This window comes from Pholis gunnellus (assembly GCF_910591455.1).
Source record: "Pholis gunnellus genome assembly, chromosome: 15".
Taxonomy (NCBI): Eukaryota; Metazoa; Chordata; class Actinopteri; order Perciformes; family Pholidae; genus Pholis; species Pholis gunnellus.
The window spans coordinates 13,165,504-13,187,866 of NC_136542.1; the positions used below are offsets into that span (position 1 = coordinate 13,165,504).

General features: G+C 45.6%; 1 protein-coding gene across 1 annotated transcript in view; it reads left to right on the forward strand.

The window, feature by feature from the left end:
* LOC306706966 (latent-transforming growth factor beta-binding protein 2-like) overlaps positions 1 to 22,363 on the forward strand; it is a gene marked incomplete at its 5' end in the record, with an annotated part of 75,328 nt that overhangs the window by 42,908 nt on the left and 10,057 nt on the right. Inside the window, 22 exons of the mRNA XM_079174227.1 lie at positions 2,915 to 3,037; positions 3,124 to 3,288; positions 5,148 to 5,477; positions 6,260 to 6,279; positions 6,519 to 6,555; positions 7,031 to 7,105; positions 7,924 to 8,049; positions 8,570 to 8,698; positions 8,904 to 9,023; positions 9,300 to 9,419; positions 12,656 to 12,775; positions 12,946 to 13,068; positions 13,191 to 13,316; positions 13,412 to 13,537; positions 13,736 to 13,861; positions 14,044 to 14,169; positions 14,681 to 14,806; positions 15,731 to 15,856; positions 16,125 to 16,244; positions 16,378 to 16,503; positions 18,192 to 18,314; positions 18,961 to 19,089. Coding sequence (XP_079030353.1) covers positions 2,915 to 3,037; positions 3,124 to 3,288; positions 5,148 to 5,477; positions 6,260 to 6,279; positions 6,519 to 6,555; positions 7,031 to 7,105; positions 7,924 to 8,049; positions 8,570 to 8,698; positions 8,904 to 9,023; positions 9,300 to 9,419; positions 12,656 to 12,775; positions 12,946 to 13,068; positions 13,191 to 13,316; positions 13,412 to 13,537; positions 13,736 to 13,861; positions 14,044 to 14,169; positions 14,681 to 14,806; positions 15,731 to 15,856; positions 16,125 to 16,244; positions 16,378 to 16,503; positions 18,192 to 18,314; positions 18,961 to 19,089 — 2,742 coding nt within the window. The remainder of the gene's footprint in view (positions 1 to 2,914; positions 3,038 to 3,123; positions 3,289 to 5,147; positions 5,478 to 6,259; positions 6,280 to 6,518; positions 6,556 to 7,030; positions 7,106 to 7,923; positions 8,050 to 8,569; positions 8,699 to 8,903; positions 9,024 to 9,299; positions 9,420 to 12,655; positions 12,776 to 12,945; positions 13,069 to 13,190; positions 13,317 to 13,411; positions 13,538 to 13,735; positions 13,862 to 14,043; positions 14,170 to 14,680; positions 14,807 to 15,730; positions 15,857 to 16,124; positions 16,245 to 16,377; positions 16,504 to 18,191; positions 18,315 to 18,960; positions 19,090 to 22,363) is intronic.

Below are 22,363 nucleotides of genomic sequence, written 5' to 3' on the forward strand. Positions count from 1 at the left end.
CAGCTCGACCCGAGCTGTGGCAATGACTTGATTAAGGGTGTCATGATCCAAAGGACAATGCTTACTGAAGCGCAATGGAGTGCAACAACATAACGGTCCAGTGGACAGCTTTGACTACATCTATATCATGCCTCATCCACTGGTTCAGCAAGTTCATCATGTTTTCTGATACAGTGCGATGCTATTGATGTTATCAGGTAATGACTGAGCTGGGAAACATATTTTAATCAAAATAAAGACATGTGGACAAGGACACACTTATTTTCCAACAGTGTGTCAACAAGCCAACACATGTGGAAATGTATCTTTCTATTATTCATGCTTGTCTTTTGTGATTGTTTCAAGATGTTCCTCCCTTTCAGTTGCTCATTTCTTGAGTTCCAAAAAAGCAAAGCTGACAGTTACCCACAATATTTATTGGAGGGCTTTAAAGTCTCTGTCCCGTTCAGCTGCTGCTCCATTCCCCCGAATTATTTCTAATTTCAGGTTTCGCAGCATCTGCCAAGGAGCAAAAATCCTTCTTTTTCTGGGATTCTTTCATTATTATCAGGATGGCGTCCAGCATGCCAAACTGGGGCTGTTTGTAGTGTATTTTATTGGAATAGAGCAGAGCCTCTCTCATATTCTGTAATTGGCATGATTTACTGCTTGCATTCCCCTGACCCTTCAGTGATGTCCACGCTACGATAAGATGCCCCATCAGAGCCACGCAATGCTCTCTGACTTCAGACGATTCCTTATCTTCAGAGGCCGCTTCTCAGAATCTAGGTTAGCTGAATTGGCCATTTGTAACTGTGCTTGTTAGATGAATGGCGGTCATAGATGCCGTCTCTGTTGTGGGTGGTAAACCGGTGCTCAGAGCAGGTCATATTACTCATAGGCCACTTTCAAAGAAGAGATGATGGAAGTCTTACGTAACTCTTCTGACATTTTGGACCAACTTAATAAGAGTTACTAAGAATTTTAAAACACTGACATTTGACATTTATCATATTGAAAACGGAAACAGGTTGAGGCCTCGATATATTAGGTTATACAGCAGGAATTTTCTTGTGAGAATGTGCTTTTCTCAGTGATGGCTGTTTTGGCTGTATTTTGACATTGTGCATTCCCTCAATTCACAGTTTCTGAACGGATGACTTTCTGGCCCCATAAGTTATGTCTGGTTTGAGACTTCCAAAGTAGTCGCTAGATACTCCCTTTAGCCATAACAGCCAATACATATTGAAGAGGGGTGATGCTGCCAATTTCTTTTACAGTGTCTGCCGGTGTTTATGTGAGTATTGTTTTTAAGAGCGTCTAAGGCCAAGTAAGGTCGCGGCAGACTCGCTGACACTCAACGCAGTTTGGAAACTTCTCAGATGTAATGAAGTCATCCAAATGTATCATCAGACAATAAAAACAACCATGTCAACATTGTCAACTAGAGCAACCAAACTAGATTCAAAATAGATGTTGAGATTAGCGCTGATCATGACAGGTTGTCATGGAAGTCAGTTTCAATCCCAATCAACCCACCAGCAGACTGTAACAATAGCACTAATCTGGTACTCAACCGAACCGTGGATTAAAGACCCCATGTGATTAAGGCTGAGCCCAACGCTGACCTGAACTCTGACCAGATAGCATGCTGCTTAAACTAAACCCAGCTCCCACAGTACCTGTACAGGAATATTGTTGTTCCTAGCTCTGTGGAGTGTGTGTATATCATCAGGCGGCCATGACATCTGTGGTCTGCTTCATTGTCTTCACAGTACGGGCCTAATCCTTTGCTCATCCAAACAGGTCGCTTTTGCTAACAGAGACACAAGCTTGTTTACGTTGTCATAACATAGAGGCTGGAGCCTTTGGCATTATAAGAGCAGCCTCCGCTTTAGAACCAGCTCCTCTTTAGAGAGACAGAAAAGTGAAAATAGAAATGGATAAACAAAGCGCAACAGAGATAGAAAAGAAGAAACAACAAAAAGAAACATTGAGGCATTCTCTGGATTCGCTTCAGTCCACGTAATTTATCAGCCTCAACTCCTTATAAACTCACTTTTTCCAGAAGGAGGCGAAAACAAGAGCAGATTAATTAGAATTGGGAAAATCTGTGGTGGCAGGCTGTCGGGTTCCAGTCGTCAAAAAAAAGACCTAATGATGTGCTCTTTGTTTAACACGGTAGAACAACAAACTTTTCCTGGTCCCAGTGTGCTCGCGATCGCATGACTAAGCGCCTGAAATATGTCCCCCTATGCTCCTGGCACATGAACTGGCTTGCTTGCCTCCATTTGGCTTAGTGACTCCTGCGCTGTTGGAGCAATAAGAAAACTCCACTGGACGCTGTATCGCTCCAGCACACGGTTCAGGAGTCAGAGAGGGAAAAATTGACGTAAGCGAGAGATGCTGTGACCTTATTGGACACTGCGAAGGAAAGATGCTGAGGAAGATAATAATCCAAAACATTCTTCCATTTCCTCCGTGTGATTGTCCAGATTTCAAAGTTTCAAGGTTTATAATATCTTGCAGTGAGAAGGGTTCGTGATTGAGTGTATTCTGCTTTACAGAGGTCAAATTTATTATATGCTTACCTCATGTCATCACTCCTCCTTGTTTTCATACAATTGTGAAACCTGAAAGTTACCATCTGTCATCACCTCCCAGCAGCTGGCGGTTTTGAAATACATAATCTATTGCAATATTTTGTCACCTTTAGAGGTGCAAATGCTTTACATCATCTCTAAAAGCCTTACCTCATCTCTGCTGGTCGGCGAGCATGACGGCTCTGCATCTGTCTGCTCAATGAGCAATGCAGTACAACAAATCTGTTATATTATGGATTGTTTATTGCTTGTCAGAGGAAAAAAAAACCCGACTTCATGATATTTCCATCATGAGTATGGACGAGGTGACTGACTTACTCCATCTTTCACAGACATCAACGAGTGCCTGTTGCCTGGGCTCTGTAAGAACGCCGAATGTCTCAACTCCAAAGGAAGCTACAGGTGCACGTGTAAACCAGGCTTCTTGTTGGATGCTGACAGGAGCCATTGTGTCTGTGAGTATCACCATCACATTAAGGCTGTGGTCATTGTCTCATGTATTGCATCGGAATAAGGAGGACCCATTGCTTTCTCTCCCTAGCGGACAAGGCCGTGTCCGACCAGAGGGCATTCTGCTACCGATCGGTGTCAGCAGGCACATGCTCGCTGCCGCTTGCTCAACACATCACCAAGCAGATCTGCTGCTGCAGCCGCGTGGGCAAAGCCTGGGGCCTTGGGTGTGATCGCTGTCCTTTGCATGGATCAGGTACAGCCTCCAGAAGTTACCCTGCCGCCGCATTTTGGTGCCAAATTCTTCTACACACTACACGGTTTAAATACAAGACTTATTTCCTCGTCCATCCGCTTCCATTTCTGGTTTTACTGTTCTTGCAGAACAAACATTTTTCCGGGTTAATCACATTTTGCAGATATAGAATGTCACAAGTGATCTTATGCAACGGCTCGCAATAGGAGTGAAAGCCCAGTCCCCATTGTGCTCTTTGACAGGCTTGTACAGCAGTTCAAAATAACCAAATGTGCTTTGAGTGGAAAAGGACCAAAAACATAACAGTTTTCATATTTTGGAGGCTGCATAATAGTGGGAGTCCGTCTTGTGTTATCACTCCAACCCTCAGAGAGAAACCCCGCTAATAGACCGGCAAAGCTTCACAGCAGAAATAAACAGCTTAGCCAAGTGAAACATGGGAAGTAGTTGTCATCTTTTTTCTTTCCATACCGATCTAATCTTCAAAGTCTCCGAGAGAAACAGGCTGGTTTTTGGAGTGTCCAGTGATTCATAGGGATTGTCATAGATCAGATATCACATACACAGACCTCCATGGTGCTGCTCAGCCAGGACTGACACAGAACACAGACACACAGCCTCTGAATATTTCAGATGCTGGTTTTGTATGGCCTGATAAGCTGTTAGAGCCATGTTCTGAACCGAGCAGCCAGGCCCATTACTTGTGACTTGGTAACAGGAGCTGGTTGACTATCATTCCATATTTACTGCAGTTCAATCAGGAGAGACATGTTTTATAGTTTAACAATGATTTATTAAACATGCATGAAATATGAAAAGTGCAAAGTCTTTGGCGATTGGACTCCATCCTGAAGTACTATCACCGAGGGTAGAGATACTGAGGTCCAATAGGCCTAATCCCCCCTGGAGTCCAGACACTGGTGGTGGTGGTGAAAGGAGTTCCTGCAATCTGATGATGAATCAGGAGCATGGCTGTGATGCTGACTGGAGGTGACGGGGCTGGAGGAGGGTTGCGTCTGCTTAGCTGAAATGACAACTGACAGCAGCAGAGAGAACACTATTTAAAGTTTGACAGCAACGATGGGATTGGCTTAAGGAAACCGTGTGCAGAATCTGGTTGGTTACTTAAAAGTACACGCACCCAATCAGCTGATAGAGCAATTACAAGGAGAGGAGAGACAGAGATTACGAGTGAGTGTCTTCCTGACTGAACTTGCGCTTGAGCTTCACTTCCTTAGATGTGGCCTCTGATCATGTGTAGCCCCATTTCCCTCCACTTTAAATTCATCATTCAGTAGCCTATCGCATCAACATTTCCTGCATTTACAGAGACCACACATCTGTCACTGCTCATATCTCTATTCCAACCTCTTTTGGCGTAGAGTTGCTGGTTTCAGGTTAGGTAGGGGACACAGTGCTTCTCACTTCTAATGGATTCACCATTGTGGAGGTTTGCTGGGCTCCGACACAAAGAGGTGCAGTCTCCGTCCTTTTATGTAGCCAGCCAATCCTCCACTAGCCTCTCACTCACACGCCCCTCCACCGAAGAGTTCAAAGGTCAGCCAGTATTACATGATCCTCTACTTCCCCCACTGGCATGACTGGGTCTGTTTGAATGTGCAGATATCCCCCAAACTTTACAAATCCCCTTGCTGGTAGCCCCTCTGTGACAGCTGTCACTGGCCTGCCAGCTAGCTAGTCCCAGAGCGAAACCCGACCCCCTCGCTCACAGCACAGCATGCTCAGCATAACAATATTACACGGATGGCTTACGGTATTGCTCCGAATATCAGACAGAAATATGAGCCACAATTACACTCTGGCCTATTGTCCGCTGCTATGTGTTTCCTACCCTGCAGACCATTTCAAGGAGATCTGCCCAGCTGGTCATGGATACACCTACTCGCGCTCTGATGTGCAGATTTCTGTGAGACAAATGGACGAAGAGGATCTGCAGAGCACAGGAGTGTCACGGGAGGAGCAAAGCCCCACTTTCCCTCAGCCTCCATTGTCCCAGCCCTGGCTGCCCCAGCCTAGCAGGCCACAGTACAACAACTACCCACAGACGCCACAAGTGCCCCAATACCCCGAGTACCCTGAGATACCACAAGCACCCCGGTACCCTCTGACTCCACAGCAGCCACTCCATCCCTCTCACCCAGCCAGAGAGACACCTCTGCAGCCGGAAGGTGAGAATAAAATGTTCGGTACGTTAAATCTCTGCCAAACTGACTTTAAGGTCGATAAATTATATTGTGCACTTAAGGCCTTGGAGTTATCCAAACATGGTATTCCCTTTTACCACAACACGTGGCAAATGCAATGCTGGGAAGATGAATAAAACACAATCGGCTTTCATTTTGCTACAGGATGCGAATGGATCAGCTTTTTTTTGTGAGGGTTCAAATATCAACAGGATGTTTTTATCGCCATATATAAATAAATGCTTGATTCACCATTGAAGCTTTTTGGCGTAGTACTTAAGTCCCCCATCCATCAAAGTGAAACCCATTTGAGCATCACAGCAATGCACACAAGTAATCCACATTGGCCATACATCTAAATCCTCAGGATTTCCTATAAATGTATCTTCCTGATTTAATGCTCGTAAAATATTTTATCGGCAAAGCTACGACATTTTGATTAATGTGAGGAGACAAACCTGTAAATATTTAGGGATGTTTGTCTTCATTATCAGAGATATCTTTTTCCTTGTCTCTCATTGCATTTTTTCATGGCCGGTAGTCTGCACTACTTTTGTGACACTACTTTCTCTGTCTGGCTGAGGATAAATGTGCCAAAAGCTTTGTTTGTTAGAAACAAAGACCTCCAAAGCTGCGAATGAAGTGTCTAAAGAGAACACGGGCTGTTGTGTATGTCTCGTGTAGCCATAATCATACTCGTTAATGCGAACAGAATGTCAACTTTTTGCTACTGATAAACTTTTCCTCTTCTTTCTGTCTCGTGGCAGATGTGGAAATTCTGAGCCCGGTAAGTTCTCCCTCCCTGTCATCCTCTTGGCACATATTTTTGAAATGTTTATCTTCAAACGATATGCTCTAGCTATCTCAGCTGGAGGGTTTATTATGATTATATAACTTATTAAGACCACATTTTGGTAGATACACGCCTAATTAGCACAGAATACGCCGATAAAAGCTGTATGAACATAATTATAGTGATGAAACGTAGCTTAGATCTTTGACATGTAATATTTGCTTGTTTTCTAGCCAGCTGTTGTGACTGACTCACCACTAAAATATCCAGGTATGTGTCTCTTGGCTTTAATCATACAGATCATAAAACACTACCTGTTCACTGTCAACAGGTGCCGCAGTGCTGTTGTTTAATGCCGCTTGTGGTTTGATTTAACATCTCGAAGCTCAAAGGTCCAATTTTCAGTCAGGCACAGACATGCGATGTGTTTTCTATAAATTGGTGGCAGTCTCAATTCTGGACCGCTCTCACGCCAGCGAAAACATTGACATTAAAGTCTGAAGGTTGACTACATTCAATGAGTACACTTGATTTATTTTGGTCCTTGTACTGTACTGTTTTTAGCCTGGAGGAAAGCGTAGATCATTTTATAATAGCTGCCCAGTGAGTGACAGCTGAGGCAGTAATGGTTGGGAAAAACCAGGCAGTGTCTCGTTTAGCTTGTTGACAATGAGAATTTACTACGTGTCGCGGTGTTAGCGGTTCACTGTGTTTGCATTCACCCGGTCTCGATCCGTCTTCACAGAGGCTTCTCCGGACTCCTCCATCATCAACCTGAGGCCAACTTCAGAGGACACAACCCACACAGACTCAGCCACAGGTAAAACATGCATTAGAATGCACGTATTGAAGACATGAGCTTTCTTGAAACACTGGATATAAAAATCGAATTGACAGGTGGGTAGAACGACCATGCACAAGGGCAGCACAGAGCTGAACTCCTCATTTTCTACGCTCTCAGTCAACTGCTGGCAGACAGCAGCATTTTTTCAGGCTTACCCAGAGTTAAATCAAGGAGAGCTTGTGTTGTGCTTTTATTTGACCCTTTTTCTCAGAGCCAATTTGGCTTGAAGATGCCGTGCTGCACAGAGGGTGAGAGGGGGCGAGAGAACAAGAGCGTGCCTCTTGGAAGAGGGAAGCTATCCTGAGCCGACACAGGCCAGATTTATGAGGAATAGAGGGGGAGCGGACGACAGGGTTAAAGTGTGTATTGGGGTGACAGAGAGAGTGAGAGGAAGAGCAGAATCTACAGTAATCTTTTAGAGAAAGACACACTTTGGTGAGGTTTCCCTTCCTTAACAAAACAGACAGTTCGCTGTCTGTTTCACCACAGTCCATTTGGACAGAAAAATACGAAAAAACCACTAATGTCAGGCTCTATTGTGCATGACCTGTTTCTCGCCGATGCCTTTGTAAGAGCTCCATGCCACCTGTTAGAACACTACAGTCCTGTAAAACCTATCCTCTCATCCAAGACCTCACCTATAAAACAGCAAGACCGGCTCCCATCGAAAACAACATGTGTTAGTGGAATGCAGTTTTTTTACAGTGCCTGTAATGTTACATAAACCTAGGTCAAAAATATTGTTGTCTGCCTTCTGAGTTATGACCGTGCACATCTCTGTGTCTTTTCTGCAGGTATTGACAAGTGTGCCAACGCCCCCGCCATATGTGGCCGTGGTAAATGTATTCCTGTGCAGACCGGCTACACCTGCCACTGCGAGCCAGGGTTCAAGCTCAGTGCACTGCAGACCAACTGCATCGGTAAGCAACAATGGGAGAGAGAGGGAGATAGACAGGGGGGTAACAGTGGGACACTCGAAGGGAAGGAGGGGCACACAAACACGCACGCCGCTGACACCGGACGCCCCAGCGGCTCTGTCTATCATCGCCTCCGCGCAAGCAAGTCCTCGACACCAAACATTACACGGCACAGAAGCCTTGAGAAATGAAGCGAGCCAAAATGAAAGAGATCGCTTTGTTTATGTTGACCTTGTTCCGTGATGCCTGACAACAGCGTACAGGCCATCCAAAGACCTGCCACGGTGCTGTGATCCCTTACCTCACGGTGACGGCCTTGGCCGCAGCCTCTGCACTACTCGGCTGGGCTCGGGTCCATCACTGAGGAATGCCTGCGCTGTGGAGGCGCTCCAAAGTCAGGGGCTTGGAAAGTGTACAGTCTCTGCCGGTGAAATGGAACTGAAATGCAACGTCGCATTCGATCGCCGGCTCTCACCTTATCTGTCCTCTGCCTTTAATTTCCCTTTCCTGTCTCCCATTGCAGATGTGAACGAATGCGACGAGGACCCGTGTGAAGGGAAGGGCCGCTGTATGAACAGCTATGGCTCCTATACCTGTCAATGCCACAGCGGCTACAGCCAGGTGATCACCCAGAACAGGAAATTCTGTCAAGGTGAGACACAACCCAAATGACAGCAGGAGACAGAATGTTTCCAACGGATGAAAGCCACCACAGGCTTTCAGACTCTCTGCTAGAGCACCGCAAGTTCTTGTCTGTCAGCGCTGTTCATTTAAAACGCATCCTGTCCTAATTAATGCTGTGGAGCACAATAGTAACTTTCTTTTCCGTTCTCCTTGGTTTTCATTCAAACTGGCAGACATTAATGAGTGCAGCATGCCCAACAAGTGCCAGAATGGCAAATGCGTCAACACAGAAGGGTCGTACACCTGTGAGTGCAGCAGTGGCCACGCCAAGTCTTGGAGAGGCCAATGCGAAGGTGACATGCAGGCCCAAGCGCCTACGCACACATTCAGATCATATAACAGCACAATCCTAGCCAGACCTGTTTGTTTGCTGCCATGAGTTAATGTGTAGCTCGGAAACAAAACACATGTATTTTCCTCGAGTCAAAGCCAGGAAGAAAACTATGCGCAGTCCGTGACGAAGGGATTGTATGTTTGTACATATTATCATTTGTAAAACCCTTTCACCCATGCATGTGCACATTGTTTCAGTAACAAATTGTTATATGTCCCACCCTCCCTGCGAGCAGATGTAGATGAGTGCAGAGATCCCAGCTCCTGTCCCAACGGTGTCTGCGTCAACACTCTTGGCTCCTTCCAGTGCCAGGCCTGCGGCCCTGGGTTGAGGCCTGTCGATGAAAGATGTGTGGGTAAGACAACCTCCACGCCTGACATCATAGCAGCAGCAGCACCACCACCACTTCCCAAAACTCCTAAGGGTGCTTCCGACCGCTGCATGGAAAGAAGCTGGGTTTCCCTCTTACACTGTAAAAGCTTCCTGTATTAGGTAACATTTACGTAGACAAAAGCTGCTGCTCCCAGTTGGCGTCACCAAAAAATAACCAAGGTGTCATGGCAACAGGCCATGCTGTTAATGACCTGCTGACAGCGTATGATGCAGTACAGTTCACCAAATAGCACAAGCTGAATTAGTTTCGCTGAATTGCGGCTTTTTGCTCAAAGGGGCACTTTGGCTGCTGATGTGCACGGAAATTGTAAAAAAATAAATAATGTTATGCTTCAAAAGACTTCATATTGGGTTTTTAATATCAAGTGTGGACCACAACTGGGCCCAAAACCTAACCAATGATGGCTGTATTCAGTATATTCAGAGTTTCCACCTAGATTTGATCAACTCCTCCACCTAGCAGCCTCTGCATATCCCTCAATACTGTTTAAACACATTCACCGTGCTATTGCTGATCCTTTGATATCACATGGCCGCTGTAAAAAGATTGTTTATAATATTTCAATTTGGGAGAGTCCAAATATTTTCTCTTGGCCACAGCCTTGAACAAACAGCGTATTATTGTTGGAGAGCTCTGGCCACTGTACTGTTGGGCCCAACGGAGGTTTTATTACCACTGCTGGACTAGGTGAGAGGGCCGAGCAGTGACAGGAGATGTTTGGGAAGGTCAAAAGATCAATTCCCCCCAACGAAGAGGTCCCTACATGCAAATAAATCCTCTCACTCACCCGTAGTATTGTCCGTGGGCTGCTGTTAAACTCCTTCTTATTAGATTTCAATACACAAATGGCCAACAAACTACATTTGGTGTGTGTTGTGTTAACAGGCTAGGAGCTCCGAACCTGAAAGTGGCCCTGTTACATAAGAGCCTGACTGGTTTTACTTACCACATCCCCTCTCTATGACCTTGCACCCCTCTAATTTGTTTGGAAATCTGATCACCCGGAGTGAGTATTCCAGAAATGGGAAAAAGCTGAAAGACAGAATGATGATGGAAAATGTCGAAATTAACTCGAGTGTCATTTTTAGTTCTTTTTAATCAATTCCTCAGTGAGTCTGAGGAATGATGCCCTTGTTTTAAGTCTCTTAATTTCCTTGCCTGCAAAGAAAACTCCACTTCAGCTACTTCCTGTTTGTGCAAAAAACTGTTGCGCATATAAATAGCAACTAAGAGGAACCCTGTAAATTAGGGATAACATTGGAGGTAAATATTTTTACTCTGAACGTCCACCCAGGCAGCTCTAACTAGCCCAGAGTATACGTCTGGCGCTGTGAGAGGCACATAAACCATGAGCGCTGGGTTTCCAGTATTTGCTTCACTCAATTGACAGTAGTACAGTGGTTTGGGCCCAATTGGCCGAATCGTGGATAAGCCTAATTGCTGGTGTGATAGAGAAAACAGCTCCATTCCCCTGTCAGGGCTTATCGCGGAGGCCTGAGAGATGTGGGATGATTGCAGAAACAAAGCATTGGGTCACACTGACAGACGTCTGGCAGTGCCCACTGCTTGGCAAACAAAACCCAGCCTGTGACTTTCTAGCCCTGTTTTCACTGCGTGAGCTCTGTTTCAGCATCTCTATCATCGCCCTCTCTCCACAAATACTTTTCCTTCCTCTCCCTCCTTTCTCTTCCTCTTGTTATGTCTCTTTCTGTTTATTACACTCACATAATCGGACTGTCTCTCCCCACATCTTCACCCAAGCTGCAAAATCGCCACTGTTAACACTTCCACTGTAAAACATTATTCCTGCATGAGGTTTTCCCACAAATTCCTGGGTCAACTGTTCTGACTCACGGAGTGGAAAAGACAGCTACTGCTGCAAATAGTAAAAGGCCCTCATGAATGAGGCACTGATGTAATTTAATGATTGCTGCCTTGCAATCAATTAGCACATCATTTATGTTGTACTTGTTTTCTCTTTACTGATGCAACCCTTATTTTGTAAAAGCGTCTTTGTCTTCATTTTCTGTATCGTATTGCTGTTTCTTGCTGCAATTGCCCAATTTCCCTTATATGTTATGTCATTTTAAATAGTTGGCACACCCAAATTACAAAACATTTTCTTACCTCTAGTGGTAGGCTTTCTAGCCATGCACAGAGTTTTGCTTATTTCTTTGGGCTTTTTGCTTTCACTCCTACTGCATACAATGCATTTTGTTTCAGGCTTTTACATCATTAAGACATTACACTTACAAAACTCAGCAGCTGTGACGACTGCAGTTGAACTACTTTCTACCACAGAAATAGTCCCCAAGAAAACAGCTGACAGGGATTTCTCTGGGTTATGCAGCGTAACTGGGACACACTGGGAAAGATGTGTTGCTGTCATAGACCGTATATAAGAAGTGGACGTAGTCAACGTGACGTCACCCACTGGTTTGTGGACTGCCGTTTTGGAACCTCGAGTTCGGCATTTTGGCCATCGCCATCTTGTTTTTTTGCATGTAGACTTGACACGAGAGGGTGGGGCTAATTACAACCAAACGCTGACTTTTTAGGCAACCAAAACAGTTACAAATCACTTTCAATAACTTATGAAAGGGTTAAAGCTGTAAGATGAAAACGGCGACAACTCCCAGACCGGACAGCGCTGTGGCAGCGACCTGTCAATCAGAAGGCATCCATGCCCTAAAGCATACGCAGCGTTATCGTCCTTTTACTCTAAATGGGACCAGAATTTACTTAATGAACATCATTCTATAAAGAAAACTTGAAACTAGCGATTGAGACCATAAACTCTTTAAAACTGTTTACAAAGTTTACTGAGGTAATAAATCAAGTGAGGAGGGGAATTTTCTCTTAGACCTTTATACAATGTGACTTGTTTTTGCAACCAGAGGAGTCGCCTCTTCTGGCCAGTAGAGACAATGCAAGTTCACTACTCTTCCTCAGAGGCCTCACTTTTCAGACCCAGAGGTTGTTGTCTGGTTGTTGTTGAATGTTTAAATGTTATTTTTCAATGCTGTGAGCCTTGTGAGTTGAAATTCCATTCAACTTTACTGTATTGGGGTTGCAGCTATCTCAGAAAAAACGGCATTTCTAGATACCATTAGAGGTTGAATAAGTGAGTTTAATTTGGGTTAATGAAACCTAAAATCTCCTTCTCATATATGTTGTGTCCTTTCCTCTGTCCTCAGATGTAAACGAGTGCTTGAACCAAACAGCGTGCGGTCGTGGTCGGTGTATCAACACAGAGGGCTCCTATACGTGCAACTGTTTCCAAGGATACAAACTCTCACCGGACAACGCTTGCCAAGGTAACTGTCAGTCAGACGCTCATAACGTCCCATATAACTCTGTGAGTACTTCTCCTCAGTGCTACTACAGAAGCCTCGAGGCTCCATTGAAGGGTTATAAAAAACGGCTACAAAGAGTGAGCGGTTGTCTTTATTTTCCCCCTTTTTTTCCCCTCTCGCTCTCTCTCCAGATGTGGATGAGTGCGGGCTCCCTGGGGTTTGTCTCCATGGCCGCTGTGTCAATTTGGACGGCACCCACAAATGCACCTGTAACCATGGTTACCAAGTCACCTCAGACAGCAAAGCCTGTGAAGGTCTGCAAAGGATTATCTAGAGCTGTTGGGCGTAACTCATCGCTGCATACTTCTCAGCTTGTGGAGCTCTCTTGACAGCAGTATAACGTCTGCAAATTGTTGTGTGTTTTTTTTTTTGTTAGATGTCAACGAGTGCACAACTGGTAATGTGTGCCCTGCGGGAATTTGCATCAACACTGCAGGTTCACACACTTGCCAGAACTGCAGGCCTGGGTTTGGTCCGTCAGCTGATGGACTGAGATGTGAAGGTATGAAATCGGCTGTTTAATGATTTACCCTAAACTGGTCGATGGTGATGATTGGTCTGCCCAGTTGTGGTGACTTTTGTTATTTGTGTTTCCAGATACGAATGAGTGTGCCCAGGGGGATCTGTGTCTTGGTGGAGTGTGTGCCAACACGGAGGGATCCTATACCTGTACCAGATGTAAGTCTGGCTACAGAGTGTCTCAAGACCAGCAGAGGTGTGAAGGTAAACTCAATCTCCAGCTGTGCTCCCTCATTCAGTAAAAACCATTAGTGCTTTCACAACTGTTGAAGACTTACTCAACACATCTGGATAGTTTGTCAACTCACCATTAAAGCCCCTGTGCCAATGAATTCCCTCAAAATATTAGTCGTATTAGTCTTTATAGTAATCAGTGTTCATGTGTGTCTGTATTTTGCCCAGATGTTGACGAGTGCCAGTCCCTGTCTACCTGTGCCAACGGGATCTGTCTAAACTCAGAAGGCTCTTACACCTGTGAGAACTGCCCTACAGGGTACAGAGTAACATTTGACGGGGAGCTCTGTGAAGGTGGGTTTATTCGACACCACTTTTAAATGAACTCCTGCATGACGCCATATGTATATCATTCAGCCTGAAAGAACTAACACTGGTGGGGTTAGTGGTTCTTGCCTTTCATCGGGAATTTATGTCTTTTTTTCTTGGCTGTCTGGCAAGTGAGTGTCTAACAGTCTGTGTTGTTTTCACGCCAGATGTTGACGAGTGTGCGTTGCCCACTACATGCCCCCGGGGAACATGTACGAACACAGAGGGTTCCTTCGCATGTACCGTCTGTCAACCTGGTTTTAGAGTCTCTGAGGATGGACAGCACTGTGATGGTGAGGCTTTTGGCAGGAATGTTGTGTTTGTAAACTTGAGCACAGGTGTTTGTAGCTGCCTCTTCTATTCAACCATGCCAGACATTGCCTTAATACCCAATAAAGGAGTGTATGTGCCAGCTCTGTTGAACATGATTCCCAGCTGGTTGAGGCTGTATTTAAACAGCATTAGGTGTGACAGCTTGGGACCCCAAAGAACCATCATCTGACTCCAAAATCCCCAAATACTCCTCCTAGACATCACATCATAGCTGGATCCTGGACCCCTCTGCCTCTGGCACCGCTCATCTGATCCTTGCTCAACACAATGAGACATCAGCCCTCAAATAGAACAAGATGATGTCAGGCGAATGTTCGGCAGATAGCTCAGCTAAAAAGATAAAAGTGTCGACATGTGTAATTCCTAGTTCCAGTGATTACCCATCTCACTGATTACAACTGGCGGGCATTTACTTATTTGAAGCCAAAGATGGTAATCCGTGCTATGATGTGTCCATGTCTTTGTGTCCAGATGTGGATGAGTGCTTGGTGGCTAACATGTGCCCGGGCCAGCTGTGCTTGAACACCCCAGGATCCTACACCTGCAGGAGCTGTGGAGCCGGTCTGCGACTGACTAAGGACGGTTACAGCTGTGAGGGTAAAGCTACCTCTGTGTTTACCTACCTGCTTAGAACACTTTGAGCTGTCACTATGGTAAACATTGCACCAAAGTTACAGTAGACCACAGTAAAAAAAGAAATGCATTAGACCCCAGAACACAATTACAGAAAATCTTTACAGTGCTCAGTAATTTGTCATGACATGATTTATGAGATCAATGCGGTGAAATGGCTGCGTTCACGGATCCAGCGAGGTTATATCTGTCATGACTTCATGGGAAGCAGAAAAGGGATGACTGTTTAAATGGATTCAAACATGGCCTCAGTTAGTCATATATACTGTGGTGTGTTTTTGAATGGAAGCGTGGATGTAGCCCAAGAGGAAGATCCCCCACCGATATGTGTCTTTGCGCTGGGAATTTTTTTTACAAAACAAGCCTGACTCCAAGTCGGCCTCTGATAGGATTTTAATGGACGTCTCTGATGCCATGGAAAATATTAAGGGCTTAATTTAAAATGAAGTCAACCACTCCCCTGCCTTCCACGTACTGCGGCGAGCTCACCCTGTTGAACTCGCTCTGTTCACCCAAAGGCAAAACGGAGCCGTCTCAATCACTTAACAATGGCCCACACTATCTTCTCCGTAAGAAATACAATCTGTAACGGCTCGGGAATTTCCAATGATCACATAACAGCGAAACCAGTGACTGTTTGTATATACAGTACTTATGCGCCACCTGTAAAAGCTTGCTGTTTTGGATTCGATGACCATCCTGCATACTTATCTTTCCACCCTTTTTAATAAACGACTGTCAGTGCGATCTAATAAAGAGGGCTTTGTTTACTGTATGTCGGGCTGAGTCACACACACACACACGCATCCTTTTTAACAGACAGTGAGTTTCTTTGCTTTAAATGATAACCTATATATACCAACCTTTTCTTTTTCTTCTGCATCTTAGACATTGACGAGTGCCAGAGGCCAGATGTATGCCCCACGGGTGTTTGCACCAACACAGAGGGCTCCTTCGCCTGCATGGCCTGTGACCCAGGCTTCACCGTGGCTCCCAACGGGCTCTCGTGTGAAGGTACGACACAGTGGGGATGGTTCACTGTGGCCACTAAAATGTATTGTTTCCAGCACAGTATGGCCTACTGTAGTAAGAATAAGCCATTACTTGCTGTTGTAGATGATGCATCACTTTTCTGACATGTTCACTGTGGTCTGGAGGCTCGTCATCCAAATGACTAAACCTGGGCAAATTTGAAGTGAGACCCAGTGATTTACAGCTGGTGTGAATGTGTCATACTGATGACTGTGTGTGTGTGTGTGTGTGTGTGTGTGTGTCAATGCAGATGTGAATGAATGTGAGGACCCCAGCCTCTGTGCGGGAGGCCAGTGCACCAACACCATCGGTTCCTTTAACTGCCTCTGCCCCGCTGGTCTGGAGATGGGGGATGGGACGTCTTGCAGAGGTATATATACACACACACACACGCACACTCTGAGTCATCTGACACATAATATGTACCATTGGTGGTTAACTGCTTCTCGTGGCTTACCTCATGTTGGCATCTTGACACAGCTGTGTTTGTACATTTGTGACAGATATCAATGAGTGTTTGACCGTCGCGGGGATCTGCGGAGAAGCTGACTGTCTGAACACTAAGGGCTCCTATACATGCATCTGTCCTGATGGATACACCACCATCGATGGAAGGACTGGCTGCCGAGGTACAGCAACACACTGCTGCATGAGCAGTAATAGCAATGGGAAAATTATATTTCATATGATTTTATGGGTGTTTTTATTTTGTGTAATTGGGTGAGGCAGAGTCGAAATTGGAGAAAGTTGGTAATAATGTAATAATTAGCCAATATTACTCAAGTTATTTTACAGTAACCTTGTTGGCTTTCACATGTTTTTTCATTGAGTGCAGGCAGGGTAACAGACAGTATCCTCACCACACTGCCCTGGGTGCTGAGGCCAGGCTTGGGAGACTTGGCAATGGGTGCTCGGTCCGGCCTTTCTGTGTAATGGGCCGTGGCCTCATCAACTGTCTCAGCTCACTCTCCGTTCGGACATCAGTTCGATGTTTTTCCAGCCGCACCCAGTGACCCACTGGTCACAGCGATGGGGGGAAAAATGTAGCCTGATCATCAGCTAAGGAAGGCTTTTAATTTCAGTGTTTGCTTTCAAAATACATGAAACAGCTTTGGCTAGGATGTCAGAATTGAATCAGTGTTATTTCTGGTGTGTCTTGCAAGTACAGAAAGAGGTGAAGTTAAGTAAACGGCAGGATGTCTGGCAGTAAAATATCCTGTCGGGATGTGAAGCAGGTAGGTTTGGATCTCTGGATCCAGGTCCCTGCAAGACGCTGGCATGGTCCTTTTGATGGACTTGGTTTAGTTCTTGAGCAGGATCATTCTTCCACTGAGGCTTTGGCCTAAGATATCGTACACAGACTGAGCAAACTGTCCAGCCTGCATCAGGTACTTTGGCTGCCCGCCACAACAAATTCTGGGCTCTAATTATCCTATAAATCAGCGGTTGTCGAATATTTTCTTGCAGTGTGTACAGTGCTGACACAATAAAAGCCAGACCCAGACCTGACATGAGCCTGCAGGGGGAGGAGAAGGGAGGATGAGGGTATGCGAGTTGACGGGAATGCAAGATGGTTTTAGTCAGGTGAGGCCAGGATGCTTGGCCTTGACCAGGCCAGTCTTTCAGCAAATACAGAACATACGCAATAAAGGACTGAAACACATCTCAGTTTGTGCCATGACCTGGCTGTGCTTTTCAATACAGGCTTTGAAGTCCTTGAATTAACTCCAAAGATATCCATTCACAGCATATTTATGTATTTACTTATAGTCTAGTTTTTTCTTCTCCCTATCTTTGCAAACGGTTATTTGCCTTGTCGTCTCTGAAAGATGCATCTGATTATCAAAGGTTGGAAAAGGAAGACGGTCTTTTCCCCAGCGATGAATTCCCCCCGCTCTCTAGCTATTCCCCCAACTTTTACAGCAAGTCCAAGGGCCTTACAAGTTATGTTGTAATGCCGCAATTATGCACTAATCTACAGCTAATCAAGCATGTCGCATTCATTATTATTTTTTTACGAGTCGGAGGGAAATGTTCTCAGCCTGAAAGCTGAGGTAGATGTTTTTTTTTTCCTCCTTTGTTTCCTGTTTGCCGGTATACTGTTAAGTGCTCCAAATGGCCAATGCCTCTTGTGCTCAGACAAGCGCTTGATTACACATTCTTTTTGTGAGTGGTGTTCCCCGTGGACTTAACGAAGCCGGAGGATATATGGGGATATTTAGTGATAATCAATATATAACAAATCCTAAGACCCACCCTTTCTCTAATTATCTCTCTTAATTTGTCTGCCTTTTCTTTCCCCCTCTCTCTGCCTTAGATGTGGACGAATGCAGTAAAGACAATGTGTGCATCCGGGGCGAGTGTCTGAACACTGATGGCTCTTTCATGTGCTTGTGTGAGGCTGGCTTCAAGTTCAACGATGACTCGGCTGACTGTGAAGGTGAGACAGAATAAAACTCCCGTGTGACGTTCTGTTGTGTGTGTCATAGTGAATGTTGATCCCAAACTCCGCTCTGAGGTTTCTACTCTCCGAGCAAACCAACATGTCAGCATTAGTTTTGATCGTCACGCTACATTTAGGCTTAAGCGTACGCAGTAAAGCGCGGTTGGCTTTGATTGATTATCTATAGATATTTGGGACTGGGCTCCGGTGAAAGTGTCCAAACCTGGCTTAGAGGCTTTCCTCCATGGTCTCAAGAGTGAGGGGTGCCTGGATTACGTGGCTGGAGCCCTGAACTCCCTCTCCCTTGAGGGAAGAATGAATGACCCGATTGTGAGCAGGAGGTGTTTCTCCCTCTGGAACGTCTCCCTTTAGCTCCTTCACAAGTTCTTTGGTTGCTGTGATAATATTGTTCTTGGCCATTCCTGTTGCCTGCTGCGTCTACTGAGAACAGCCACACCACAGGCCTCCTGGCCGACTCCTGCTGTACAGCCATTACACTGGAAGCAGTGGAACAGTGGAGGGAATATGAGTGTTGCATGCGTCCGTGTTACTGTCTGATTGCACATGTGGTTGCGTTTGTGCCTCTGTTTGTCAGTTAGTAACCAACATCTGTCTCTCTCTCTCTCTCTCTTTTACTGTGCAGACCAGAATGAGTGCAAGGACTTTGGTAGCTCAGTGTGTGGTACCTGGCGCTGCGAAAACACCATCGGCTCCTACCGGTGCTTCATGGGCTGCCAACCTGGCCTCGAGGGAGAAGACGCCACAGACTGTGGTGAGTGGTCAAACCGCGTACAGTTAAAGGACTAGCACACCCAATGATGTTCAGAAAAAAACAGGCCAAATGCCTTTAGACTGAAGCAAAAAAAATAAAGTTGAATGCATTGTATGGAACTACCTATTTTTGGATCATTCACCATTTGGACTGTAGTTAAAGCTGGAGGAGGGCGTAGCCTCAAATCAACTCCGAACTCCACATACTCTACAGGAATCTCCCTCTGTGCATAGATAATGATATCTGTTTGGCATGCAGACGCAAAGGGGCTGATGTGAATCAAAAGGATATCAGGTGCTCGAGGTCCTGCACAAGAGGCCGTGGGGGAGAAGAGGAAAAGTGGCCTCTGAAATTGGGGCACTTTAGAAAGAGGAGTGCACTGTCATTGGAGGCGGTGTATGAGGCCAGCAGCTGATAATGGTCTCATCCTCTGGACTACAGGGCTAATGGAGTCTCTCTGGCAGAGACACACAGTGGAACCTGATCACCGCTGTTCTCCTTTTGAGAAAGAATAGTCTGGGCCTTACCTCTCTCCCTCCCCTATGTATAATTGCATCAGCACAAACCTAGCCAGTTACCTGGATTGATTGGCTGAGGTTTGTATTCATGCTACAACTGGGCCCACAGTTGGCCAACAACAACAGACCACCAGAATACATGAAGCTTTCTGTATTTACTGGCAGGATAAGACACCTCGGGCTTGAGATATTAATGTGGTTTGTTGCGCAACGATTTGAGTTCATCCCTCGTTGTTGCTCTCATAGCACCATAAAACAACAAGTCTGCTTTATGAGGAATATGAGAGATAAAAAACAAAAGGCCAAATATTTTCCGCATATTAAGACAGAATCCAAACAGTCACCGGAGAGTGACAGACTCGGACAGGAAAGCAGTCTGAGCGCATCCGAATGGAATGATGTGTTGGCCTGCAGATGGAGGCTGTGGGTGTTTGCGGGTGATTGTGTGCGCATGTGAGTGTGTGTGTGTGCATGTGGTTAATTGTGGGTTTTGCACCCCCCCCCCCTCCCTCCCGCTTGTGTGTTTGTGTTAGAGAAGACTGTAACCGTTGTAGAGATTGCACTCGGAGTGCGGTGCGGCTCCACATATTCTCATGACCCTGAGTTTTTATTGGAGCATCAACAGATGGAAATCAGGGGAAAATATGCTGATTGGTGACGGATCAGACCTCCGCCCCCTCCATCACCCTGATCCCGGCTACGTGTGGCTGCCTCCTCACTGCACTTTATGGCGTTGCCTGTCTGGCACCAGCTGAAGAGTGCCGGGGCCCGTAGTGTGATAAGGGCAGATTGAAAGCAGCTGCTGACCTCCGCTCCTTTTAGTGCCAGAGTCAAAACACTGCTAAGCAGCTATAGGTTCAAACCAGTGCCGTGTTATGTGCTATGACTTACACATTTTCTTACCAGTCATGGCACATGGTTGAAAAAGCTTCGCATTTGTCCCTTATGGTGCCACAAAACTCCCAGTTTAACTATTTTGTATGGGTGTAACATTGTAACAAGATTGAGAACCAAGCCCTCTCACCCTCAGAAGCTGCACACAATAGTTGCTTGTTTCACCTCACGATTGCAAATTACGGGAGATGCTGCCGTCACCCCAATAAAAGTCAGAGGAGGGAGATCAATTACTCCGGGGCATTTTTTGTCTGCTTGTAAAAAATCATCAAATATTTAAGAAGAGGCCAGACACAGTAATTTGCAGTTTCTGAGAGGGGCGTTTTATTTTCACCCACCGGTCTTCGAAGGGGCAGCGGTTGTCTTTGGCTCAGCTCGCAGCACTCGTTTAGATTTAGAGACCATAATACAAAAGGGGAAAACAGGTTTTTTCCACAGCAGCTCGTCAGCGGCAACTGTGCTGGGAGGGCTGTAGTTCTGCTCTGATCCTGTACACGCAGCTCCTTTTGGCATGGGAAAAAGGCAGTATGTGTGTAGTCACAGGTCATTGTTTTTTAGCTTTAATTCGCCATCATGCTCATAAACTCTTTCAAGCTATGCCTAGTCTTTAATAAGGCTTTCCCAAAGGCGGAAATTGTCTGTGGTCACACTCTTGCTAACCTCCCAACCCTTTAAACGTATAGAAATGTAAAGACTTTACCATGTGTGTGTGTGTGTGATGCTTTTCTTAGAAGTACATGCGTAATATGACGTTTTGACCTCCGCTGTAGTTAGGTTTTAGATTTAATGTCAGATAAAGTGCACAAACGCGCTTCCTTGAAAACAAATACCGCTCCTCATCTTCTCCCAGTCGCGTGTGAAATAACCTCTGCATATGGGTCCAATCAGACGAGGGGTTGCCCAGAGAATACGGGAGTGTGGGCTGGGGAGGGTGAGCCAACAGTCACCGATTCCTATATTCTTGTTGCCTGCCACCATGTGCTCCAGATTAACACATAGCGCAGAGACCCACACCATTAATCCCCCCCCCCACAACCGCAGCATCACCGGATCCAGGAAGCAGGTCCTCCTGGGTCCGATCATTAGGATAGGTGCCTATTGGACACCTCAGCTCCTCCCACTTCAGCTGAACTTCTCACCCTCTTCCCTTCCTCAGTTTTTCCCTCCAGGCAATTTACAGCTCTGCATGTGTCCTGACGTAACTGATTATTGCATGGAAAGACTAAGAAAGGCAACACCATGTCCTGCTGGTGTGAGACTAGCTCTTGGTGGAGTTATCTTATTTTTCGTTATTCATTTTCCCCCTCAAACCATCAGCAAACTGACCTTCTCCTTGGAGGAAAGATGGCTGGTCAAGTAATGCTGCGACTGAAACTCCACCAGCCAGAGTTAGACGCACAGAAAAACAAAGGCCTTTTGGTCTCGATGCTCTCATTCCTCCCTGGGATGATGATCTTGATTGCGTCTCATCACAACATGTGGTTTGCAACAGATGTTGTTCCACGTCACACACGAATGAAAATCGGCCTGCAGACACTGATTATTTTATATATTAGCGGCGACCTTTTTCATCGCCCGCCTCCCAGACCTCCCAGCTGGCGGCCGTTGTCATTCCAACATTCCAAACTCCACTTAAGCTCTTCACACTTGAGGAAATGTTCCTCTAACTCTGACATACAATACGTTTCCCTTTACAAGAGAATACTCTTGATTGAGCTGTGGGAACATTATTCTCGAAAACGTCTTTTTTACTTGTGATATCTTGTAGTATCCAAATAACTTTGCCACTTCTACACCACTTTGGCATCTCGATTCACAGCTGCAAAATGCAAATCCAATGGGTTGGCGTTTTTCAGTATGTG